At 47.4% G+C, this 27,199-nt stretch overlaps 1 protein-coding gene across 3 annotated transcripts in view; it reads left to right on the forward strand.

Moving 5' to 3' along the window:
* Nucleotides 1-27,199, forward strand: part of Tbc1d22a (TBC1 domain family member 22A) — a 297,153-nt gene that overhangs the window by 77,215 nt on the left and 192,739 nt on the right. For all 3 annotated transcript variants that reach the window (XM_031352182.1, XM_031352191.1, XM_031352197.1), the window contains exons 5-7: nucleotides 12,828-12,898; nucleotides 20,512-20,640; nucleotides 22,430-22,492. In XM_031352182.1, the coding sequence (XP_031208042.1) occupies nucleotides 12,828-12,898; nucleotides 20,512-20,640; nucleotides 22,430-22,492 (263 nt within the window). The remainder of the gene's footprint in view (nucleotides 1-12,827; nucleotides 12,899-20,511; nucleotides 20,641-22,429; nucleotides 22,493-27,199) is intronic.

Here is a 27,199-nt window from a genome sequence, read left to right on the forward strand (position 1 = left end):
GTCCTGGAGCTTACTCTGTAGACCAGACTGGCCTCAAACTCAGAAATCAGCCTGCCTCTGCCTCCCAAGGGCTGGGATTAAAGGCATGTGCCACCGACGCCCATATTTTTGTCTTTCTTAAAGTCCTGTATCATCATCATGAGAAAGGATTTTAGATCTGAATCTTGCTTTTCTGGTGTAATGGTGTGTCCAGGACTTGCTATGGTGGTAAAATTCGGTTCTGATGATGCCAAGTGACCTTGGTTTCTGTTGTTTATTTTCTTATGCTTGACCCCCCTGCCCCCTGGCCATCTGGTTATCTCTAGTGCTACCTGCCCTTGCTGAATCTGACTGGAGCCTGTTCTTCCTGTGATCCTGTTTGTGTCAGAACTCCTCAGAGTCAAGCTTTCTTTGTGGTTCTGTGATTCTGGGAACCTGTGATCCTGGGCTTGTTAGAGCACCTGGGAGTGGAGCTTCCTCTGGGTGTTGTGGGACTGGCTGTGGAGCTTGTGCCCAAGGTCTGCTCAGGACACCAGCCCAGAGAGACCAGAAGGTGTGATCCAGCTTTCTTAACCTATGCTCCTCCAGGACCACTGTATTCTTAGACATAGAATTTTTTTGGGGGGGGGCATGTTGTAGCAGCTGTGATTATGTACTTAAGACCTGTACACACATAGTGGATTAAGTGTACACTTCAAATTTTTTGTGTTATATAAATTGTGTGGCAATAAAAGAGTTCAAATTATGTGCCTTTTGGCACTTGTCATGGGCCATGTCTGAGGGAAAGGGCAGAGGCCATCTCTCAGGGAAGTTTTGGTCTCTTGCATGAGGGGGATGGTATTAGATAGTAAGCTCTAGGTGGGAAGAGTGATGATAGTTTCAGTGTGTTGCTACCTGATATTACCTTACTGGTTCAGACCTGGGCTGGGTATCTCTTATGGCCTCTCTTGTGTCCCTGTGCTTGTCCTGGAGTCCCTTCTGTTACCCCAGGTGTTTGCAGAGATGCCAGCACAGTGCGAAGGTGGTCGGCTTGGGCTGAGTACAGAGCCAGCGTGGGTTCTTCTGCGTTGAAGGGCTGAACCTAACCTGGCCTCTTTGCCCATGAGGCACAATGAGAGTCTGATGAGCTTTCTTCTGTGGCCCCAGATGTTGAATTAGAACAGTAACCAGAAGACCACAGTTCACCACAGAGGGGACAAGATAAGCACTGGGGAGGGATCAGAAATGTAGATTCAGATATCTGAGTTTGTGGGTATTGACTGGGGAGGGAGGGGAGCCAGGTAGGAGGAGGGCATTGCTCAGCACAGAGCGCTGCTGACTTTGGCCTTTCTGATATGCATACTTTTCCTGCTTGGATGTCAAGTTATAGAAATGGGTACTCGAAAGAGAATAGTGTTAGCAAGCGAACGGATACTTTCCAGAGCCCTTCATTTCGCATATTCAGTTTTGGAAGTCTGCACTTGCATGGGCTTCTTTCTAAAGGATGCCTTGTCTCACCATGTAGGGTTCCAGGGGTGCCCCACAAGCCAAGGGCAAGGTCAGGATCGGATGTGCTTCCTTTATACTGTGCTTGGCTCTCTGCAGAGATGCTGTGGGGCTGTGTGGTCTGGCATCTCTAGCTGCCCAAGGAGAGGGGGTGGTAGAGAGACAAGGGTGGCTTGCCTGAGGCCAGCTCTATCTCCATGAGGCTGGCTAGATTCCAGCAAAACATCCATCTTTTTTCCCCACGTGAGCTCCTAGGGTTGTAGCTGTCTTGAGTGATACACCGTGCCACTTGCTGGGAATCTGGCTTTTATTCCCACTTTGCAGAAAAGAGAAAATTTGAAGGTATTCAAAGACCTTGCACTTGCCTAGATGCTCTTGAGAGATGAGATGGAGCCAAGAAGTCAGTTCAGTTTTCTGATTCAGAGAAAGAGAAACTGCTCCTAAACATGGCCATGGATTCCAAATAGCATCAGCAGGTTCTCCCTGGAGATGGGCCTCATGGCCAGGACTGGATACCCTGCTCACTGAGTACTGCTGCTCAGTCTCTTTGTTGGCCTTGGAGGTTCTCTTCTCTGATTCAGCACATCTTGAAAAGCTTTCCTCTCTAGACATCTGTGACATGTCTTCTGAGTGTCCCCTACCCCCTGAATGTTCTAGCGATGGTTCCACTCTCTTCCATCCTCACACCACATTTACTAAAGTGAGACAGACTCATGACTTTTCTCTCTAGACTCTGAGTGGACGTTTTTTCAGCCCCTGGGCTTTGCCCGTTGGTGCCCTTCTGGAGAGATCCTTGGTCGCTGCTGACGCCTTCCATCTGCAGCAAGGCCAGTGCAGTGTAGAGGGCTTGGGCTGAGAGTCATCCTCGAGCCCTCTGCTCATCTGTAAAGTAGGGATGGGAACTGCCTTGCCGGGCGGCATGGCATCACCAGGAAGTGACATGGCAGTGGTCATCGTGTTAGACTTCCCACCGCAGGGACAGACACTTTAGAAAACAACTTGAGGGAAATATTTATTTGTGTTCATGGTTGGCAGGCTCTGTTGCATTGAGTCTGAGAACAATATGGCAGTTGAAGCCTGTGGCAGAGGCTGCTGGAATTACAGCTGCTGGGAAGCAGAGTGGAGAGTCAGCTGGAGCAAGGCTTGGGTTTACGTTCTCCAGCATGCATGACTCTTTTACTAGAATGATCAACTAATTAGGGCAATGTCCAATCACTTACCAAAACTCACCATCTACCACAGCGTGGGAACCTGCAGGGACATTGCATATTCAGTTGTGTTTTCAGGTGGTTGCAGGCCTTCCTTCTCTCTGTCCTCCCTCTTTCTCCTCTTAGTTAGGTTAGCTCCCTTTGTTTTCTTTTGCCTCCCTCCCTCCTTCCCTCCCTCCCTCCCTCCCTTCCTCCCTTCCTTTTTCTGAGATAGATTCTTGCTATGTAGTTACCTAGGTTAAGAATCCTCCTGCCTCAGCCTCCCAGATTCTGGAATTAAAGGTATGTGCTACCACACCCAGCACTAGCTACTTAGTAGGTGTCACTGGTCTTTTAGGGAAAAGCCTGATAGCTTTTGTCAACCCTTCCTATGCCTGTTATAGTGACAACCAACCTGCCCCTGTTCTTTCTCATATTGGCTCAGTGTTCTTCTCTGGGCACCTGGGCCTGCCCTTGGTCAGAGTTCATTTCTGTTGACCTGGGGTGACCTCCAGTCAGTTTTCTCACTTCTCCCTCTCGTTTGATTCATTCCCCGTCCTTTGATTCATTCCCTGTCCTCTAAGGAGGGAAGTCACATGGAAATAGGACATTCCCCTGCAACTTTCACAGTCTTCGTTTGCTTTCAGAACAGAGCCTAGCCTCCTGCTACTTAATGCCCTTTGGAATAGGAGTCCTGCTCATCCCTCTGCTCTATACAGCAGGAACCTGCTCACCTGTCTGGACTGCACCTGTTGCCCTCTTCAGATGTGTGTGACTGCTAGCTATTAAAGCTGTGTTAAGATAATAGAAGGCTCTGAGGACAGAGCCACAAGGAGGACACAAGGGAGGGGCTTAGTGTTTGTTTCTTTTCTTTCCTGTTTCTGTGATCCCAGGGTCATAAGGAAGCCTTTGGAGCCTTGCGCCAGCTAGAGGATTTCCTGATGCTTGCACACAAACAGCTTACCTCTTGTCCTGGAATGACTACTTACCATGTATCACCTTGTTGGCTCTGAACTGTGTGTCACGTGGTTACTCATCTACAGGTGTTATTGGTAGCCTTCTTGGGGCAGGGACTCCTTGACATACCTGGAGTCCTGTGGTGGTTTGAATGAAAATGGTCCCCATAGAGTAACAGAGAGTGGTGCTATTAGGAGATATGGCCTTGTTAAAGGAAGTATGTCACTGGGAGTGGGCTTTCAGGTTTCCAATGCTCAAACCAGACTCAGTGTCACTTTCTCTTGCTACTGCCTCATGGTCTAGATATAGACCTCTTGGATTCTTCCTTTGCACCATGTCTGCCTGCATGCCTTCATGCTTCATGCCTTGACCATAATGGCCTAAACCTCTGAACCTGTAAGCCAGCCCCAATGGAATGTTTTCCTTTATAAGAGTTGCCTTGGTCATGGTGTCTCTTCACAGTAGTGGAAACATTAACTAAGACAAGCCTTTACTTCTTACCTGTCTCATCAGCCCACATCCTCACCAGAGTACAATTAGCCTGGAAGCAGGTCAGCTAATACTTGTACAGTCGGGCTCAGGAGGCTCAAGGACCCTGAGAAGAGGGGGCGCTCCCTAAAGCACTGCTTCCACCAGGAACATTGTGGTGCTCACAGGGTCACTCTTCTTGGGTCACTGGTAGACTTCTGGGTGGGAACCTGGGACAGACAGTGTTCTAAACAAAAGTCCTCTGGTGCCACCCTAAGCCTGAGTCTTAAGCCTGAGTTGAGTTATGGGCTGATGGATGGCAGCTCTGGCCAGGTCCTGGCAGCCCCAGCTGTCTCTTTGCCACCTGAGCTGTCTCTCAGAGCATCACAGGCGACATCATTTGTAGGGACTGGAGGAGTATGTTGCTCTGCCTTTGTAATGACTTGGGTACTTATCTGAAGTTAATTGGCGTATCACAGCAAGGCTGTCTCTGGCCTTCTAGCACATCCAGCTTCCTGCCAGCAGACCCTTCAGTCAGATGTGGCATCCAGCGGATGTGCTTCCCAGCCTTCCAGGTAGCAGAAGTAAAGCAGTTAGAGGGAGTCTCTGGAGTGCCCAGGCACACCTCTGTCTTCTCATAGCTGTCTAGGACTTTCCTCTGAGGCGCTTCTGCAGATGGTGTCAGGATGGCACACCAGCACGAGAGCTGGAGTGAGCAGTTGTGGAGGGCCGGGGTCCTAACCCTGTGCACAGATAGGACAGAAGCTGTGTTAGGAGCCTGCACTCCTGCCTTTTAGCATTGTGTGTGGTGGCCTCAGTACAAGGGTGTCACCCAGTGCTGGTGCTGTCGTCACAGGTAGTTTGCCTCCATGGGGGTGGGCTAAGTGCAGCACTCTCAGTTCTTCCTCTCCTCCGCCTTCCCTGTCTCGCCTACACACATACAAATATTATAAATACATGATATTGTATGGTGAAATTCTTTGGAGGCCCAGGGTCTGTCGTCAATGGCTCTTACCGGAAAGCACAAATGGGAGTCTCAAGCTTCTAATTTGTTTGCAGAGATTTAGATTTTTAACATGAAATAGCAGTAGCCTTTCCTTTAATTAAATGCCATGCAGCATTGGCTGTGAGATCAATGTATTGAAGGGAAAGCTAGTGTAATTAGACCTTGTGAAGTGACTAACAGGTGATTAGCGCTCTTGCAGGCTAGGAAGAGGGAGCTGGTTCACAAGGCTCTCTCCTATTAGTTGCACTTGCTTTCCCTGCCCCTTCCCCTGTCTTTTGAAGGCCAGAGATTCTCCTTAACCATCTTGGGTGTATTCTTAGATATCTCTGGAGTAGCAACACTCATTTAGGGCCTTTAAGATAAAGAACACCCCTCCAAAATAAAAGTTTCACCTTTATAGGTCAAGCCAGATGGGAGGCCTGGAGGCCACAAATGGCTAGAGCTCTGATTCTGCAGTATAATATTTACATGTGTGTAGGAGACAGAGGGGGTATGTGAGGGACCAAGGGCGGAAGAACTGAGAAAGAACCACCTCCTTTCTAAATGTGCTGTGATGGGCATTAAGTGTCTGTTTGTACTGTGCATGATTCCAGAGTCCCAGAAACAAAGCTATGGCCCAGGGGTGGGAACATTTTAGATGATTCTGGCTTGTGGGTTAGAGGAACCTTTCCACAGAGATCTGCTCAGGATCACCTCCACCCACCTACCTCTTACTTGTTGAAGGGTGGAGTGTTCCTCCGAGTTCCCCATGGTACTCTGTACTGTCTGTCCATCTTGTGGCTAACTGCATCCAGAATCCGATGGCTCCTTCCAGCCATCTGTCTGGATCAAAAGCTGTTTGCCAAAACCTGACCTTGTAACCGCTGTTGCAAAGCTGTCATCTTCCAGATCTCTCTTCCTGAGAAGATGGTGTGATTTGATGGGTAGATCACATACTACAGAATACAGCATCTGAACTGTGTGTAGTTCACTGGTCTTTAGTGTATGCACATGTGTGGAGTTGTGCAGTCACTGTCGTCAGTCTTGGGGCATTTTCACCACTTCCTTAAGGGAATATGTGCTCCTGAGTGTCATTCCCTGTGTCCTACTTCTTGCCCAGCTACGTAGCCACTCTTCTACCTCTTGTTTGGATTTGGCCTATTGTGTGCATTTTTATGAATGAAACCCTAAGTAGATGGTCTTTACAGACTGGCTTCTTTCACAGTGTTTTCACGGCCTATCCACGTTGCCACATGCAACCTTTGTTAATTTATTTTCGTTGAATAGTATTCCATTGTATAATGGCTTAGATGTGCCTTCCAAAGATCCCTGTGTTAATGTCTGGTCCTCTCAGCCTGTGGTACTTTTGGGGGAGGGTACACTGAACCTTAAAGACATGGTACCTTCCGGATCTCATGGTCAGTGGAGCTTAGGCCCTCTTAGAGAATATGAGGGTCCAGCCCTTTCCTTTCCCCATCTCTCAGCATGGCTGTGAACAGTTCTGTCACAGCCTGCAGCCAGGCCTGCAAACAAACCATGGTCTGAATCCTTAGCTGTGAGCCACAGTGACCCTTTTCTCTTAGGAGCTGGTTGTCTTAGGGGTTGCCACAGTGGAAAGCTGACAGACATGGCACGCAGTCTGTGTGTCCATTCATCCTCTGACGTACATGGATGTTTCTGCTCGTGTCCAGTGAGCAGCACAGTGGTGACCATTCAGATGCATTTCTGTAAGTCTTGTTTCTGGTGCTCTTGGGTAGGCATTGAGGGTGCCTAATGTGCTGAGGACTGGCAGATCATTTTCTGTTGTGCCATTTTTCACACTTATAGCGTGGGAGGGTTCTGGTTTTCCTGAATTTTAAAATTTTAGCTTTTGCGTGTGAAGTGGCTCCTCCTGTCAGTGTGATTTTGAGTGTCTTTTCATGTGCTTATTGGCTGTCTGTGTATTTCCATGGATAAATGCCTCTTCATATTCTTTTCATTTTCGACTGGCTGCATGTCTGCTTATTATCGACACTCATGGTATTTGCTTTATTTTTTTCTTTTCAATACTGGGGGTTCATATCTAAGCCTTTGGCATGCTGGGCACACACTCCGTCTCTGAGCTCTTGGCCAGTCAGCTCTTATGTAAGCCTACTCCTGACATTTAGTGATACTCTTGTGTTCAGGTTGGCTGCTGTGAACAGGTCCTACAGGTTGGGAGCAGCAAGAAAGCTGGAGATTGCAGGTCATGTGGTATCTCCTTCCTCTTCTGGCAGCTGAGACCTATGTGTAGCTTGGGTAGCAACGAGCTGGGTCCAGGGTCCAGTGTCACAGGCTGGTGTTCAGCAGTCACAAGCAGGTACTGTTCTTGTTTGGACACTTTTTAGAGACTTCCTCCTCTGGTACAGAAGAGAGGAGGCTGTTAGCAATGAGAGTAGAGGGATGATTCTAGAGCTTGGAAGAGATGGTTTTAGCATCGTTGCTGGTAGGCTGAGAGGTGGAACACCTAGCAGAGGTGACAGAGGGATTGTTTCCCTATTTGGCCCCAAAGCAGCTTTATTTCAGGGGGATTTTTTTCCCTACTGATTAAAGCATGTTCTTTGTGTGCACAGTATTAAAAACAAAGTCCACAGTGCTCTTCAAAGTAGGAAAGCATCAGTTAGAGTAATAACTTATGACAGAAAGGTTTTCCTGGGGCACTGCCTGGTAGGTGCCCGCAAGCAGGACAGGCTGGCTTGTTTCTAGAGATTTACACCTGAGTCACCATGGTTTGTGGCAGAAAACAGTGTATTGGTTGGGTTTGTGTGTCAACTTGACACAGGCTGGAGTTATCACAGAGAGAGGAGCCTTCCTTGAGGAAATGCCTCCATGAGATCTAGCTGTGGGGCATTTTCTCAATTAGTGATCAAGAGGGTAGGGCCCCATGTGGGTGGTGCCATCCCTGGGCTGGAAGTCTTGGGTTCTATAAGAGAGCAGGGTGAGCAAACCAGGGGAAGCAAGCCAGTAAGGAACATCTCTCCATGGCCTCTGCATCAGCTCCTGCTTCCTGACCTGCTTGAGTTCCAATCCTGACTTCCTTTGGTGATGAACAAAAAATTTTAAAGATCTGATCAAGTAGAAATTACCCCAGTCTATACTCACAACAGACGGAGAGCAGCTATGTGCCCAGACCTTTGGGTGCTGTAGTTCATTTGCAATGCAACCTTACTGTGAAGGATTTCTTATTTTATGTGTAGCTCTTTGGTGACATCACGACTTTCGTGCCCTGCCTTTGTGTAGCCGCCGCTGTTTGTTCTGGGAGTCTTCACTTTTTCCCTCTGGGCTCTTCGCCTTTTAACTTGGGTATGTGCTCTTTATGTGTGAGTACTGGGATCCTTTTCATATGCTACACGAAATTGTCAAACCTGTCACTTGCTGTTTTAATAATCTAGTCCTTTCTAGTCCTGACTTGTATATTTAGCTTATTGATCTTTTTATTTGTCGTTTCTGAGATTCATGTTTCATTTTTGAAGGCCTTTTCCCATTAAAATATAGTAGAAGATTCTGTTCCCCTCTAGTGCTTCAGCCTCTCCTTTACACACAGAAGCAGCCAGCCTGCCTTCATTTAGACTTGGTATCATTCAGACCTTGCTTTTGTGGTAAGATCCAGACTCTTTCTAGAAATAGGTGCAGTGTCATGTGAATGCCGCATTATCACATCTCAAACCTCTGTGCACAGGTTTGATTTTGGATCATTTTTCCTGCCTCATGGGGCTATTTTCCTTAGGCTCTCGCAGAAGGCTCCTGGGTCTTCTTAAGTCTCACTGCAAATCTATTTACTCTGTCTGTCTACCTACCTAATCTTTCAAGCTACCTCAGCTATCTGCCTGCCTGCCTATCTATCTATCTATCTATCTATCTATCTATCTATCTATCTATCTATCATCTATCATCTATCTATCTACAAAGTTTCTCTGTGTAGTCCTGGCTGTCTAGACCCTCTTGCCTTTGAACTCAGAGATCCATCTGCCTTTGCCTCCCTAGTGCTAGGGTTAAAGGTATGTGTGGCCATGACTTTTATTTTTTGAAAATATTTTTAAAGTCATATTTTTATTATTTTAAATTATATAGGCAGTTTGTCTGCCTGTGGACGTGAGTGCTGGTGTCCATGGGCCAGAGTCACCTAGTTCTCTGGATCTGGAATTCCAGATGGTTGTAAGCTATTGATGTGGGTGCTGGGAATGGTCCTCTGGAAGAGCAACAGTATATTACTGGACCATCTCTCCAGCTCCACATTTTTTTATCTTATTTATAGTGTGGTGTATTGTGTGCATGTCTGTGCATGTGCGTGCAAATGTACATAGAGGCCAGAGGTCAGTGTCGTGTTTCTTTCTCAAAATTTTCCACTTATTTTTTTGAGGAAGGGTTCCTTACTGAACTTGGAGTTTATGAATTTGTCTGGGGTAGCTGGCCAGCAGGCTCAGGCTCAGGGATCCTCTGGCTCCTGCTCCTGCCTGCATGCTGGGATCCAGCATGTGCTGCCGTATAGGTACATGGGTCTTTGGGATGGCAGTTCAGGCCCTGGGGCTCTCCCTAGGGAGATGGCCATCTCCTTAGCCTCCCCCCATTATTCTTTTATTTATTTAAGATGTTTCAAAAAATTGATTCTTCTCTCATATATTACATTTCAAACATAGTTTCTCCCTTCCCATCCTCCCCCACACTATTCTTACTAAGACTTTTATTGGCTCTCTTAGGGCCTTGCTTTCCAGAAGAAATTGCCAAATTTTAGGGTACATCCAGCAGAGCTCATTGCAGTCTTCTCTTTGTATTAAACTTACATTTTCTTTTGAGTGACTACTGACATAAATTTCTACTCTGAAACCCACTATCCATCTAACCTTGTTTGACTTGTCTTGTTTTTATTTAGCATCTCTCTTTGTGTCTCTGTCTCTGTTTGTCCTTCTCTGTGTCTGTCTCTCTCTGTGTGTCTTTCTCTGTCTCTGTGTCTCTCTCTCTGTCTCTCTGTCTCTGTCTCTGTCTCTGTCTCTCTCTCTCTCTTGTCTTAGCTTTTCTTTCTTGCTGCCCACCCCTGCAGGCTGAGCTTCCTCAGTCTCTGTGTCCATTTTTGGCCCTCTAGTCTGCTATCCACAGCAGGCCAGGCTTTCATGAGCTCCTCCTGGGCTTAGATCGCCCACCTTTTGACTCAGTTTCCTGTTGTCACCTTCTCTAAGGAACCAGCCTCACCTCTGGAAGCAACACTCCCCACTTAGCTTCCCTAGCTCTTGTGGCCCTTTCTCTTGAGTGGTTGGTTTAGTTATGGCTTTGGCTGGGAGGTGAGCCTTCCCCAGTGCTAGGCATAGAAGCCATATTTGTTGTTGCTCATGGACATGATTTCTTCACCTCTGGCTGCCTGCCTACCCCAGAGGAACTACACATTAAACTTTGTTGAGCCTGGTACCTGCCTGTCTCCATGCTCTTTCAAGGGAAACCTGTGAATTAGTTTGCTCGCATGGTCTGCACACTTTTTGTTTGTTTTGTCTTTGAGAAAGAGTTTCTCAGAATAGCCCTGCTGTCTCAGAATTCGTGTTGTAGACCAGGTTGGATATGAACTCAGAGATCTGCCTGCTTCTGTCTCCCAAGTGCTGGGATTAAAGGCATGTGCTAACCTGCGGTTTTTAGATTCACACCTTTCATAGTTTTCTTTGTCACACAGGGAAAAGCTGTTGATTTTGGCAAGTTTGTGCACTGCCCATCCTGCTTAGTGTGGACTACATTCCTGTCTTGTTCTTGTTTCTTCCTCTCTTCAGTAGGTTGTAGCTGCTCAGGTCGGTGGTTTTAACAGTATTTACCTTATGTCTAACTGGGACACTGTCAGAGGGAGAGAGATAGTGGCTTCCCAGGGATTCCTTAGGAGTGAGGACTTAGTTGGAGTCCTGAGCAATTGTGCTATTCTCCCAGTATCTAAGATGAACCCCCATTCCCACTGCACATTGACCGTGGGGAGGGGCTTAGCCATGCATTAGCACCTCACAGGCCCCCTCTGGAGCTGAGTGGGGTGTGCTTGGCTAGCATTTCAGTGTTGACCTCAGGAGTTGTGGGCACTTAACACAGGCAGCATTCTTCTACAGAGGGAACTCATGTTTGGGCCATCTGTCCTTGCTGAGAGTGGCTTTTCTCCAACAATACATTCAACATACCCATCCCTGCACCCTTGGAGTGAATCTTGTGATGTGCGCTATTCTTCAGAAATACTATTGTGCTTGGATCTGTTAAGACTTTCTTTGGGATCTCTGTCTGTATTGATAAGTGGTATTTGACTGTGCTACAAAGTCTTTAAGAGTAGGAGTTAATACAGTGAAGACAGCTTGGTATTAAAGGCCAAGTTACTTAACCTCTCTGAGACCAGTTTTCATTCATGGACAGAGCTCACAGCCCTGATTAATCCAAGCTGCTTTGAGGAGCCAGTGAGATAATGTATGCAAAGCTCTTTTTAAACACTGAACCTTGACAAGATGAGAACTTTATCTCATGCTGTATATTCAAGACTCTTGACTGTGTGTGTGTGTGTGTGTGTGTGTGTGTGTGTGTGTGTGTGTGTGTATGTGTATATGTGAGTGTATGTGTGAGTGTGTGTGTGAGAGTGTGTGTGTGAGTGTGTATATGTGAATGTGTGTGTATGTGTATGTAGTGTGTGAGTATGTGTGTGTGTGTGAGACATGGAGATGAGGACAGAGAACACTAACCAGTGTGTTTTCTCAGTGCTTTCTTGATAAACCACAGCCAGAAAACAGCACTGTGTGTAGGGGGAGGCTCAGCCAGGAGGCATAGGTGCTGTTAGCAAACACTGTTATTGGCATTCAGCTATCAGGTCCCCATTCTCCATGTCGTCCTTGGGGAGCTGGGGGAGATCTGATGTTTTCTCAGGGTTCTGTGACTGCAGGTTATGGCTGGTGCTGTCGTCCAATTACTCTCTACTTATTTTACTTAGACTTTAGTAATTGGAAAAAGATTAGATGTCAGGACTTTGCATTTTGTTGATTATATTACCAAAGTCTTCTCTGTAATCACTTCTCTTATTCCTGGTATTAATCATGAGCTCTGAGCTGCTAGAAGAGTCTAATAGTAGATTTCCAACAGAAGCAAAGGAAGCGGTTGCCTTTGTCTTGCTGGGATTGGAGTGTGTGGACGTCTCTCCACACCCACATGTGCTCTCTAGCCCCCCAGGGAGATCAGAGACAAGCAGAACCAGAGCCTACTGTTCTTCCCCAACATGTCATAGGGTGGCTTTCCTTACCCTCTAAGGCACTCACTGCCATGGCTGCAGGCCTCTCTCTCTCTGGCCAGTTCTTCTCTGATTCTCCTTGTTAATGGTATTTGTCAAGACATCCAGGCCTGTGTTTGTCCACTTTGAAACTCTTATCCTATCTGTATATTATGTAGCACACCTTTGCCAGCTGTGTGAAGACAAGCTTACCTCCCAGAGACCAGCGCTGAGAAGACAACTCAGATAGGCATTAAGAAACATTGAGTGAGGGCTGGAGAGATGGCTCAGCTGCCTTTGACAAACGAGTCCCAGCTAAGATTTATGCACAAACAGGCAGCGTTCTGGTTTGCTTTAATAAAGTAGTATGACTCATTATCTTTTGTGTATCAAGGACATTTACTCTTTATCACTTAGGTTTACTTTGGTTCCATTTATGGGGCTCCCTGCTCCCTAAGGACACTGATGAGATATGGTAAGGTGCTGTAGAACCTTTTATAACCCTGCTTTTCTCTGTTCTGTTTTTCTTTTTTTTTTCCAACAGAGGAATTACGGAAGCTGAGCTGGTCCGGAATCCCAAAGCCAGTTCGTCCAATGACATGGAAACTTCTCTCAGTAAGTCTGCATGCCAGTGCTCAGCCTAGCTACTTTATTCCTGTGAGTTCAGTGGCCTGGCACCTGTCTAGAGGAGTGTGTCTTACTGGCCATGGCCACACACTTGTCTATCTTGGTTGCATAATGACATAGGCTTTTGCTGTGTCCAGGAAGCATTGTCTAGTTTTAGCTTAATTTCAAGGTTGGCTTGGCAAGCCTGGAAGAAAGTGAAGATGAGCAACAGCTCGTGACAGCTTTGTTCATTCCCACCGACTTCCACCATTAAAGAATCGCTGTATGCAGGCTCGTGACTCAGGAGCTTACAGCACAGAAGACCATACAGCCCAGAGGAAATGGGTATGCATCAGCAAAGAAGGATCGGCAGTGCTGTTATTGAACAAGAACAAGAGGAAGAGGAGGATGAATAAGAGGAAAAGGGGGAAGAAGAGAAGGAGGAGGAAGTGGAGAAGGAAGGAAAAGGAGATGGAAGAGGAGGAGGAAGAGGGGGAAGAGGACAGGAAAAGGAAGAGGACAAGGAGGTGGGGTGGGAGATGTTGGACATAGCTTGTTAGTGTGGTGGAGAGTGGGGGCCAGTTCCCTGAGCGCCAGCACTGAGCTGCCACCCCAGAAACCCTGAGGGAAAGGTCAGTGGTTGGTGGCTATCTGTATGCCCTCACGTACAGCTTAAGATTGGAAGCGAGAGTAGTTTATCGGCAGCTTGCTTCTCTTTTTCCTCTGTTTTATTTTTGGAGCTAAGTCACAGGGAACTCCAGGCACCTACTCTAAATTGAGTCTGACTTTCAGTGTTTAAAAGACTTTTGTGTTAATGAGTCGTAATAAATTTTCAGTTCAGTACCTCGTAATCCTAAATGCAGATGCAGCTCTGAACAGCAAATATTTATTGATTAAATATCTCTTGCAATTAAGGCTAGACCTGCCGTGATCACTTGCGCTCTGTTTAGTGGTTTTTAAGTGTTTGTAGCCACATTTCCAAATGTTCTCTAGAAGAGGCTCTGACTCTTGATTGGTTTGGCAGGAAGTTATGATGTAAATGTCTGGAGGCCCCTATGCCACAGTGTTGCGCTCATCAAGAACCGGCTGGTCTAGGTGGAAAGGCTTATGAGAGGCTCTTGCCCTTTCCATCACTTCTGCGCCTGTGCATGTCATTGATGCTGTGCCCTGAGCTGCTTAGCTGCACACTGGTTGCCATGCCGGTGGGCAGAGAGCATCAGAGGAACAGTAGGGGTTGAGGTGGGGTGAGTGGTGAGCAATCGCACTGTGTTGGTGTGGACCTGGGAGTCTGTACACAGAAGTGCTGGCAGTGCAGACCAAAGAAAAACTGCAGGGCACTTCCCAGAAACACTGAAGGCTGTCTCGACCCAGCTGCTTCTAGGAAGAGGTCAGGGGTCCCAGCATGCGGCAGGTTAACTCCAGCACGGTTTGGCACAGTGTACTTGTGAGGTGCTTAGAGCCAAGGGGAGGGGTTGGGATGGGACTATGGGGTGGCTAGTTCTTAGGGTCACTTTTGTGAAGAGGAGGCTTACACTGTGTCTCCAAGGCCATTGCAAGTGTCCAAGAAGGGCAGGAAGGCTAAGGCAGTTCTCAGGCCTGAATTAACAGGTGAGAAGGTAAATTGCAGGTTAGTGGGAAAATCTGCTCTTTGCCAAGGAGGTAGTGTAGACAAGTGGGAATGCTGGGCAAGGCTCCTTGGCATGAGTGCAAGCTCACAGTGCATCTCTGAAGGCTGTCTGTCAGCGTTACTTGGATGAGGGAGTTGGGCAGGTCACAAGGCTGAAGGGTGCAGTATGGGTGGGACTGGTCAGTAGCACTGACTAGGCTAGTGCCTCCTCTTCAGGCCTCCTGGGAAGGCAGGGTGGAGGCCAGGGATCAGGAGACCATGTGTATGGTCGATCCCAGATAACATGGCCCAAGTCCTGAAGTCCACTTTCCTCCAGCATGCCCATGGTTTGTCATCAGCATAGTTCTAGTGTTTGTGGACAAGTGTTACTTTTAATTATCGAGAGGACATTCTTCTGTAGAAATCTAGCTCTGTGGCTCTTATTCTGAAGAGCTCTTTAGCCAGGGTACCCCATTAAACACCAGCGCTAATATTTAACTTTTAAATTACATGCAAGCAGCATAGGACCTTTTTCAAAATTAGTCCCAAAGAGAATCATATTTTTGATTCTTTTTTTTTTTAACTAACTGTTTCAGAAAGACTGAACAAAAACTAATTAAACATTTAACATTTATGCTAGTGAGGATATTGGCTAAAAATGACAGTGAGGCCCCAGTATCAGCGTAGATTCTTTCAGAGTGTTACAGTCGGTTTGCATATGAACGCAGTGGGAGGAAACACATTGATTTTTGTGTCATCAGGACAGTTTGGATTTAAGTATCTGCATGCATTGTTTTACATTTATGATTAGTGTTTTTATAGCATGCTAATACAGCAATTAAGTCTTCTGTAGCTCTGTCATTTAAAATTCATTGCATACTTGAATGTATTTCATTTGCATAATTTCTAGTCTTGCTTAATTATCAAGAGGCCTGCACTTGCACATGTGTTTTTTTCCTCTAGGAAGGGGATGGCAGGAGAATGGGTGGGCCCTTTATGATGGCACACTTGCCTTTTAGAATTTGTGTTTCATTAAGTTAACATTCTGGGAGCAGGAAACCTCCGGAGGGTGGTCGTTCTGTTCCCTAAGGATGCTGGTAGCTGTGGCTATCTCTGCTGTCTCTGCTGACCGCTCCGGTGATCCCATTGCCCTGAATTGTAGACTGGGTTGGGCCCTTCTCTCTGGCTGTTGAATGCAGCAGCCAGCCTTTCATCTGCCTGTCTCTGGTTGGGTCTTTGCTCAGCCTGGACCCACTTCCTGCACACCTCCAGGTTCTATGTAGTTTCCCCATTGTCTCTACTGTCTCAACCAAACCATGCTAGGAAACTGTACTAACCTAGTCTCTCTTTGAGACCCTAGGTCTGTGTCATCTCTCTTCATCTTGCTTACATCATCCATTCATCCAGCAAGCCTTTGCTGAGTATCTGTTATGGGACCAATGCTCTAAGCCCTTGGGTATATCTCTGAGATCAAAGGGAGAGCTTCCATTGTTACTGGAAGAGATAAGAGTGCATTGCGTAGGGGAAGTTGGCAGAGGTGATTGATGGGTACTGGTCAGGATATGAGCAAGATCAGAGTGCTGTTTATGTGCATGGTCCTGGTGGGCCTCACTGAAGGATGACATTTGAACTAGGGCTTGAGGGAGGGCTGTGCACATATTTGGATATACAGTCTGGTCCTTACTATTTCAGGCCCACATTGAATGCCATGTATCATACCATCCCCTTGATCCCCAGAGGGAGTTGGCATGGATGATGAAGAGGAATGACCAATGAGTTGCAGAAGCAGCGGCTCTGGGACCTGAGACATCAGTGGGAGAGTGGAGACTGTAGAGGGTGTGGGATTGTGGAAGGGTTGCCACTGGCTGCAGACATCTAAATAGGACTGGGCAGACTTGACCCTAAGGTACCAGCCTGGTCAGGGCTATGGGCCTTCTTCAGCTGCTCAGCCTTGCTCTTCTGCACTGAAGTAGCCAAGGAATTGGTATGTGGTGCATACTGCCACGCTCCCTGCAAGCTTTCTTCACAGAAACTGCTAAGAGTTGCCTGGCCTGAGATTGCAGCCAGTGGGTCCCAGTGGAGGAAATAGTGAGTTCAGAGGGAGACCCTGAGGGTGAGGTGTGATGTTTGAGGCATGTTTAGCCGATTAGAAGGTAGAGAATCTGTCACTTAGAGAAGAAGGAGCATGCATGCCCTGACTAGGGAGGAGGAGAGGCCAGGCAGGGCCCAGGCAGCCTGGGATCACGTCCTGAGTGTGACGAGAGGCCATTGAGAGTTGAAGGGCCTGCTGTGGTCAAGCGGTCTCCATTTTACCATATGCTATGGTAAAGTGTGGGTCCCCAAAGCCACAGTGCAGAGATAAGTCTCACTAGGGCAGAGAGTGGAGGGGGTGGGGCTCTCTGCAATCTGGCTTCTCCCTAGGGCCACCTCGTTCCAAACATTGAGTGGGGGACACAGGTGTTGCTGTGTGTGACAAGGCCTTGGTGTGGACTGTACCTAGGTTCTCTGTGAGCCGGAATTCAGCTAGCATCCCTGACAGGTGTGGGCTTGTGGGTTAAGGGGAGGGATGATGTTATGGGGAGGCCTTGGCTTGAAGCTAACCTCACATATCTGTGGCTCTGATCATGCCACCATGGTTTGTCAAGTCTCTCTCCCTGTCTGAAAGTGGGAATGTTGACTACCTCTGAATGGCTAGGACTAAAGGAACACTGAAGTGCCCTGTGGCTGGTGGGGGCTGCACCTTCCTTGGAGGCCCCGTGGATGGGCAGTTACCACACGAAGAACAAGATGTATCTTAGGGAATTGTTATTCTTTAAGTTCATATGAACCGAAACTGAGATAGCTCCAAGGAGAAAGGAGGTGTGGACAGAGCCTACTGCCTGGATGGGTTGTCCCTGGGGCAGCTGTTAACTGGATGGAGACATACCTATCTTTTCATCTATCTGTACCCTACCCTTTTAATTTTGTGCTTTCATCTCAGGGGCAGGGCTGTGTCCCTAGCATTAAGAGCTGCACTGGGATGTCCACAGGTGTGTTGCAAGAGGCTCTGATTACCAGGTGGGCGACATTTGGGCTGGTGATGGTCCTTCTGGTGCTGTGCCTGCTGTGTGTGGCAGCATGTACAGTGGAGTCTTGGCACTCTCCTCTCTTGAGAGAAGAGAAGAAGCATCTGAGGGTTGTGTTTTTCTGTAGAGAACACCGTGTCACGAGCCTTTCTTTCCCTTGAAAGCTAGCAGGTGAGCATTTTGTAGTGTTTGCTGTGAGTTATATTTGATGTGGTAGTAACAAGGCTGTGGGAGTGTATCTCTGGTCACCTCCTGGGGCTCCTTGGGAGTGAGTGGCAAGATCTGTGGTACTCACAGCTCACATGTAGGAGGAATTCATATGAGGACATAATGAGGTGTTGTTGACCAGTGTATTAGAGAGGGGGCAGTTTATGTAAATATATGTAGAACACGTGGAGTGGCTGTGCTGCCTTAAGGGTGTCTCTGCTGGGGTGCCAGGTGATCTTGTAAGGGCTCCATAGTAAGCAAGCCAGCCATGGATCACATGCAAACATGTACTGCTCAGACCATGGATCACATGCAGCCATGCACTGCTCAGATCATGGGTCACATGCAGCCACGTACTGCTCAGATCATGGATCACATGCAATCATGTATTGCTCAGATCATGGATCACATGCAATCATGTACTGCTCAGACCATGGATCACATGCAGCCATGTACTACTGTTCAGGCCATGGATCACATGCAATCATGTACTGCTCAGGCCATGGATCACATGCAATCATGTACTGCTCAGGCCATGGATCACATGCAGTCATGTACTGCTCAGGCCATGGATCACATGCAGCCATGTATTGCTCAGATCATGGATCACATGCAGCCACGTACTGCTCAGGCCATGGATCACATGCAATCATGTATTGCTCAGATCATGGATCACATGCAATCATGTATTGCTCAGATCATGGATCACATGCAATCATGTATTGCTCAGGCCATGGATCACATGCAATCATGTATTGCTCAGGCCATGGATCACATGCAATCATGTACTGCTCAGATCATGGATCACATGCAGCCACGTACTGCTCAGGCCATGGATCACATGCACCCACGTACTGCTCAGATCATGGATCACATGCAAGCATGTATTGCTCAGGCCATGGATCACATGCAGCCATGTACTGTTCAGGTCATGGATCACATGCAGCCATGCACTGCTGTGGACACTGTGCAGGAGCAGCCACACACTATTCAACAAGCAGGCACAGTGGGCCTGACCAGCTGTCATTTACAGAAGTAGGTGTGGGTTCAGTTGGTGTTTCCTTTTGTCAGATGGCAGTTAATCACAGTAGAGGCATGGCTGTGATTTTATTTTATTTATTTTTTTATTTTTTGGTTTTGGACTTTTAGAGACAAGGTCTCACTATATAGATCTAGAACTCTCTCTGTAGATCAGGTTGGCCTCAAACTCACAGAGATCCACCTGCCTCTGCCTTCCAAGTGCTTAAAGCCACAGACCACTATGCCTGGCTATGATTTTCAAGTGCAGCGTATGAACCTGAATGTTGGGTAATGGGTGCTTTCCTAAAAGGACCAATTGTATATCAACAACTGGGTCTGCCTCCAAGTGAGGGCCTGCTCTTCATCGACATTACCGGGGCACAGCAGCCCTCCACAGGCAGGGATGAGGATGTTTCTCACAGGCCTCACCTGCAGACCTGGAAGGAGACAGAGACTTGACTGACCTGACTGGAAGTGGATTGTGTCTGTACCTGCCCTTCAGCATTGCTCCCTGCTGGGTCACCCACAGCCTCCTGGGGAATGAAGGGATGAAGATTCTTACTGCATTGTTCTGATGGATAGCCGGAAAGCAGCTAGAATGGCGCCAGCTGTGGGAACTTTCGATGGAGTAACTACACTGGCAAGGCTGTACAACAGCTGGAGCCTCACCCTTGTTTGTGCTCATGGGTGGCTGCCACTGCTCAGATTGTCTATATTGACCTGGATTCATGGAAGCAGCAAAGAAAAGCTCTGGGCTTTGGGTTACCCAATGGTGTGCCCATCTAATGTGCCTCAATCACTGCTGGCTAGAATGTGAAAGGGTATCACCTGCTTGGAAAAGTCTGGGCAGTTCCTTAAAAACTTGTCTGCATTCTGATGCAGCACCTCTGCCCCTTGCTAGTTAGCCCTGAGAAATCAGAGAGGCATACAATACCCATTAAGTCTGCAACAATACCCACTAAGCTTTGTTCATTCATAAGTAGCTTACCAGAATGGCCTAACATGTGCCATGCAGACTCATACCCATGGCCAGATCTCAGAAGGCAGTGTGCACAAAATCCTAGGTTCGGAGTTTGTGTTTGGAGAGTCCCAGACAGGCCCAGTCAGCTCTAGTGAAAAACTAGCACTTCAGGTCCAGGTGGGATGGTGGGAATGGGCTGCAGAGAACACCCTAACTTTGGGCAATGAAAAATGCGTAAATGGTAAATACTGTCTTTCTGGGAACAGTAGCCAACTGCCTGAAGCTTTCCTTGAGGCTATAGGCCTGAGTTTAAAATTAACAAAATTTAAAGCTATACCATATGTATTATATTATAAGATTAAGTTAAAATGTAGACAAAGAAACAAATAAGAAGCCACATAGAAAAGTGTCCATTTTATGTATTGAAAAGTGCCAGGACCTCCAGAGGCTTTGGAGTATACATTATATGTGCATAATGTGCATGGTTTGAGTGTGAGGCCAGACATACTCTCCATTCCTTGTGGCTGTAAGCCCCGTGGGGAAGGGGTTTAGTATCTCCATACCATGCATTAAGAAAACATTGGGTCTGGGTGTCATGAGACAGATGACTTTTGTTGGATGTGAGTAACTTAGAACTGGTTAGTGACACTGGTGGGGCATGTCCCGCTGCTGTGTTCTGCCTGAGCCATACTGGATGGGACTTGTTCTTCACTCTCCTGATGCACAGTAACCTCAGCTGGCTGTGTTTCTCCTGTTCCTCCAGGGTTACCTTCCTGCCAATGCTGACAGAAGACCAGCCACGCTGCAGAGGAAGCAGAAGGAATACTTTGCTTTCATTGAGCATTATTACAACTCTAGGAATGACGAAGTTCACCAGGACACATATCGCCAGGTGTGTGTGTGTGTGTGTGTGTGTGTGTGTGTGTGTGTGTGTGAGTGAGATCTATCTTCACTCAGTACTGGGATGTGGAGGTGGTTTGTAGGGGATGTGTTTCATCTATCAGGAACCTGATAGGCTTGCAGGTTTATATTTTCTAACAATAACCATTTGAAAATAATTCATGCAGGTGTCAATTGGCTACCTGCGGCAGATCAGACTTGTTTGTGTTCCTTCTCAGAGGTGAAGCATGAGGTTTGAGTCAAGTTACAAAGTAAATGCTGAGATCTTTTAGTGATGAACTGCTCTGCCTTGGGTGATGATTGGCATGTGGCACTTTGGCCTGTGCCCAGCATTCTATAGCCTGCTTCTATAGGGCAGTGCCTTGGCCCAGGCCCTGATCTAGTAGTGCCTTCCTACACTGGATTGTCATGTATTTACCGTCTCACTGAAGGTTATGTCCAGGCCACATGGAGCTAGTTAGTGATAATATTTGCCTGGCTTGGCTTCTTCTCTGTAGGTTAGACCAGCTTAATGATACTTGTGATCTCCTCTCTATTTTCTCAGGCCTTGTTATTGATGAGTCAGGCCAGGGGCAGGATATGGGGTAGGGTATGATGCATATGCTGTCCTGGCTGCATAAGAAACACATTGCCTGTGGATCCTTGCTGGTATTAGGTATAGATGCAGTCAGGCCTGCTTTTCATCTTGTAGGAGGCCAGCACACACATGTGTACACAGAACTGTCACCAAAGGGAGCAGTGTACTGGCGGTGGCTCCCAGGATGTCTTGCTAATGGACCTGGACCTTGTTCCTCACCTGTACCTGGGCTCCTACATGTGGCCCTCCTGAGTCTGTGTAGGTGTCCCTCAGCATGGGTGCCCATCGGGTTTCTTTCTGTGTGCTTTGTGCAAGTTTATCTCATCTTGTTCCCTTGTGTGAGGACTCAGACTCTGACTGTCACCAGTAGCCCTTTGAAGGACACAGAGAGCAAGCTTCTTGTAGGTGGAGAGGATGAACCTAAGTGGCTTATTCTTGGCCACAGGCTGTAGTGTCACAGTGAAATGGTGACTATTTATTAGGTGTTTGCTGCCTCTCTGTGCATGGACAAGGATGGAACTAAACTGTTGAGTTCCCTTTGGGTCAAAATATGCTGTCTCCCTCAGTTTGTGCAGGCTGTTTCCCTGGAGCCCCAGAGTGGTGCTAGTGTTACTGGTGTGGGGTGTGCTCCTGGGGCGTGGAGCCAGCCTGTGGTGCTAGCTGTATTCAGGGCACTCCTGTTGGGTCATCTCTTAAATTCCGCCCTTATGTGGTCTCCACTGTAGTGCTGGCAAACATTGTCCAAACTCTCACGTCAGGCGAAGCTCACACAGGAATCTGCTGACACCAGCAGAGACTTTCAAATGCTTCCTTTAATGTGTCCTAGATTCCTTATGGACATTCAGAAATAGAGGAGAATGTGGCCTATGTTACAGACAGCCCTGTCACTGCTGAAACAGGGCACTGCCAGTGTCCTTGAATCCCGCCCAGTGTCAGGCTGAAAATCAATGTGCACTGATTGCTACTAAGGAACTGAGGGCCCACTCTATTCCTAACCATGTAGCGAGCATGGCTGGACTGCAAAGAGTCAGGCATGCCTGTCACCTGAGGACAGTCGAGCCTTGCTCAGGTGACGTGTTTCTGGGCGCTTCCTATGGAGGAGCCTGGTGACAGTCCTCTCAGAGCAGGTTAAGGGCAAATCACACGTGTCATCAAGGACGGCTGCATCCTATAAGATAAACATATGTCTCTCCTGCATCTGCAGATCCATATCGACATCCCTCGGATGAGCCCGGAAGCACTGATTCTTCAGCCCAAGGTGACAGAGGTAAGAGGAGGCTGGCCGGGGAGTCTCTGCTGATGCCTGTCTCTGTGTGTGACCCCTGCTCACTGCACTCGAGGATCCTGATTCAGGAGCCCCCAAAGTCCAGGATTAGTGGATATGGAATCACTGAATGGTCTCAATTTTTTTTTTTGATGTACACCAAAAATACAGCAAAAAGAATATATGCAATATGTGTGAGGGTATTTATAGTAGAAATGTATGTCCCTGAATTTAGGAGTTAGTTCCTCTCCAGTGATGACCAGCTGCCTCTATGAGTTTGAAACTAGTAGCATAGAAACTATTTCTCTATGCTCATGGTTCTGCTACCGAAGCTCTGTTTCTGTCCCGCCTGCTTTCTCCCCCAAAAAGAGTTGGACTATTTGTCTCCAAATTACATTTGCCATACTTAGTGACTTCAGCACTGAGGAAGCAGTGTGGTAGTATTGTGTCTTGAGCTTATGTTCCTTTCTTTGTGCAGTGCAGTCTCTGCAGCTTGTGCGTTCTTCTACTTATGTAGCAGTTAGGGTGAATGCTTGAGTACTTCTAGTGCTCTGCAGTCGGGATAGTGTGCTAGATTCGTCACGTCCATTTATCCAGGTATACCCCCGGGAGAATTTCTCCAAGGCTTTCAGGATAACATCAGGGTGCTTTCTGGAGGGGTCTGCAGACGGGGGTCACCTGAAGTGCTGGAAACCTGGATTTCCACTCCTTGGCAGTTCTTGGAATATGGCCAGGCTCCTGAGCTCTGATTGTCTGGTGGATTCCCCCCATGCTCCTGGCTTCACTTTTCTTGGTGGCTGTTGGTTAAAGAGTCTCTCTGTATATAGAGCTGGGCATCTTACGTGTCCCTGATCTGGTAAATGCTTGTTACTGGCTGTCCCACCCCCTTCCTTGTTTTTACACATTTAAAAAAAAAATAAGTTTGTGATGTTTATACATCTAGGATTCTAATTCTTTGCTGGTTATATGATGGGACAGGCTTAGCTTTACTGAGTTGAATGTGATGCCCTCTTAGGTTGTCATGGGACACATTCTTTAAGAACTCTTTTCCCACATCTGTCTTGTAAATATTCTCCCATCTCCTCATCTGAAAGTTTTTTTTCTGCATCCAGTGTTTAATTTGTAGCCAACAGCAGCACCTACAGGCAGCCGGTCACAGTGGGGGCTGTGCAGGGATTTGGGCTTATCACCTCAGTGTTGGATCTGTCTGTCTGTGCTGTGTCCCTGGGAATCCACAGGGACATCAGTGCCACCTCCTCCCTCTGCAGAGTTGACTGGGTCCTCTTAGTCTTTACACATTTGAGTCATTTTCCAAATCATGTTGCCGGGATTTTAAAAGTCTGTTTGATTTGTGAATGGGAATACTTGACCTCCTTAGATCTGCACAGCAGGCCCTCTTCCACTGAGCTCTGTCTCCAGTCCTATTTTTACATGTTATTTTGAGATCAGGTCTGTCTGAGTTGCTCAGGATAGCCTTGAACTCACTGGAGCTTGCACATACCCTGAACTTCCCGCCTCATCCCACCAAGTAGCTGAGATTACTGACCTGGGCTACAAAACCAAGGCAGACCTTTATGAAAGGCCTTATTGTATGTTTTATTAGATTTATTCCTAACCTTATATCTTTGTCACTAAAGTAAGTATCTCTTTAAAGTAGACTTACTATCTGAAATACTTTGTTTTTCATCTTTATTTTCCCCCAGTAAATGCATTTTGAAACGTGGACATCTCTTGCCTGCGCAGTAAAGCTGCTAAAAAAATTCCGACATTGCTGAAGTAAAAGTGCTCGTAGATTGTGGAGCACAAAAGGGGAGAATGAGTTTCCATAGGAGCGGCCGCTCTGAGGCACTTCTCTTTGATTGCCCTTCTCAGTGGTGTGCTTACAGTGGCTGGAAACAAGGGTAATGCATTACGACCTCTTCTTTACTTAAGTTTTTCTTTAAACATGGAAAGTAGACCTTGGAGTGAGTGAGTGAGTGAGTGAGTGAGTGAGTGTGTGTGTGTGTGTGTGTGTGTGTGTGTGTGTGTGTGTGTGTGTATGTGTGTGTTTCTCTACAGCTTAGCATACTACTCATAGAGCTGGCCTTGTGGCCTCTGGCCACAGTTACGGTCCAAAGTCATTCCATTGCCATGTGGTCAAGCCTTAGCCCTTTTATTTAGCATCTCCCTGGCAGTGTGTTTGCTCAACACCGAGACTCCTCGAGACACCCTGAGACTCAGAGGTAAGAGGTGTGTCTATTTAGCAGTTGGCAGGGCTGAGCAGGGGCTGTGGAGCCTTCAGGACAGGCAGACCTCTGGGGAAGAAAGCAGACTATCCAGGCTAGCCGAGGGTGACCGTGGATCACCTGAGCGTGAATGTGTATCTGGAGATAGGAAACAAGGAGCAGGTCCTTGAGGAAAAGCACTAGACGGTGGGTCTTGTGTCAGCCAGTATGCTGGAGCCAGTTAGATTTCTGGCACCTTAGAAGTTGGGATGTCACCACAATGACAGCAAGTCTATTGCCATGGTAGCTTCATGAGCTAGAGGCTGATGACTGTGTCTGGAGCTAGTTGTTTGTGAGACAGTTGGTTGCCACTGTGTGCTGTGCTTGGCTTTAGCGTCAGAGTCCAAGCAGCTGCTTGGCTCTCTTGTTCACATTTGCATCTCACAAGCAGGGAATTATAATAAGACACAGATAGAAAAGAGCAGGCACATCTCTTTGAAGTCGGGTGAGTTGGCAGTGTGGTACTACTTGTAACCTGGTCACTTAGCTTGGTGACATGGAGTTACTTCGCTGGATGGGAGCTGGGAAGTTGAAGCAGGGTCCCGAGTGCAGAAGCTCATGTGGCAGCTTGATGGGGTTCTGTGGTGTTTCCGGAAATCAGTCTTTTTGGTTTTTTTATTTTTGTTCCAATACTGATATATGAAAGAAAAAGTGCTTTTTAGCTACCTTTCACTTTTTAGTCCCTGCCCATTTTCTTGATGAACTCCATCTTAACATGACACTTAGCTATTCGTGGCTAGTCCTGTGTCTTGAAGACCATATTCAAGTGAAGATGTTGCCAAGTTCAACATCTGCCCAGTGGCCTTTCCTCCACAGCTGCTCTGCCCTCTGCCCTCTGCTGCTTTAGAGCAATCTCAGGTTCAGAAGTAAGCTGCTGCTGGGATGTGATGTCTTGTTACATACGAACCACACAGGTTGTGAAACTGAAATTTGTTAACCCAAAACTGTGAGTGGATCTAGGAGTCACCTGTGACCGGGAAAGAAGGCATGGAAATTCTTGCAATGAAGGTACCCACAGAGCATCAGTCTCTTCTGTCAGGCTTTAAGGTTTCACAAGTGGAGGTGGCAGCCTCCCCAGATCCAGATCTGGTCCCCATGTACCTAGATATGGCTGGGGTGGGGGTGGGAACAGGGGTCATGTGCTGGTCCCTGCTTCCGTAGTACTGTTCTTCCACCCTGTTGACAGGCCCCCTGAGCTGCTGTGCTTGCCAGGTGGCTGAAGGTGCTTTGGGGCCCTGGCAGCAGCCACCCGTTCCCCCTCTTGCTGTGGCTGTGCTGCAGTCTCCCCACCCTAAGCTCTGTAAGGCAAGAACTTCATTTGATGTTGTTTCCTCGTCTCACCATGGCCTGCAGGTCCTGCCAGGGAGAAGAAGCTGGTCCCTCCTTTCATTGCACCCTCATTCTTCTCATTGGTTTTCCTCCCCACTATGGGCATGCTGCATTTAGAGCAGTGAATTGGGCATCTCCACAGACTGGCAACACTGGGACTGGTGCCTCCCACTTCTGTTTTACCCTTGTCACTTTACTTGATATCTTAGTTATAGTTCTATTGCTGTGAGGAGACACCATGACCAAGGCAGCTTATTGAAGAGCATTTAATCAGGCTGCCTTACAGTTTCAGAGGGTGAGTCCATGATCATCACGTCAGGGATCATGGCAGCTGGAAGGCAGGCATGGCTCTGGAGCAGTAGCTGAGAGCTCACATCTGATCTTTAAGTTAAGCAAGCAGAGAGAGGGTGTGAGGCTGGGCCTGCTGTGAGCTTTTGAAACCTGGAAGCCTACCCCTAGTGACACACATGCTTCAGCAAAGCCCACATCCTCATCCTTCCCAAACAGCCCACCAACTGGGAACCAAGCATTCAAACATATGAGCCTGTAGCCATTCTCATTCAAACCACCACCCTTGGTGTCATGTTCCCCCGTGTAATATACAAGTGGGGCCACAGTTTAAAAGTCCAGAAAAATCGTAAACTTGCTACCCAATCAGTTCATCACACTTTTCTGGTGTCTGTTGGGTAGAGGTTGGCCTATCATTCATTTCTTTTCTCAGTTTTTGTGGCAAAACCGTCAGATTAGAAGATTGCCTTTAACATATGTCACATCAAAGAAATCTAAGAGTTTTAATTTCAGGTCTTCACTGTCAGGCACAAAATAGAGAATGGTGCTGGTGTCTCTGAAGTCTCTTCTTGTGCGACAAGCTCTTCTGTATGGTGTAAGTAACCTCTGTGATTATGGTGACTCTGCAGTTCTTTGTCATGTCTTTGCCAGTGACAGGAGTATGGACTGCCCTTCTTGATGGTGGGCATTGATGTGCTCATGTGTAGTGCTCCTTGGGCAGTGCAGCCCTGAGTGTGTGCTCATATGGAGTGCTCCTTGGGCAGTGCAGCCCTGAGTATGTGCTCATGTGGAGTGCTTCTTGGGCAGTGCATCCCTGAGTGTGTGCTCA

This window comes from Mastomys coucha, unplaced genomic scaffold, assembly GCF_008632895.1.
Source record: "Mastomys coucha isolate ucsf_1 unplaced genomic scaffold, UCSF_Mcou_1 pScaffold11, whole genome shotgun sequence".
NCBI lineage: Eukaryota > Metazoa > Chordata > Mammalia > Rodentia > Muridae > Mastomys > Mastomys coucha.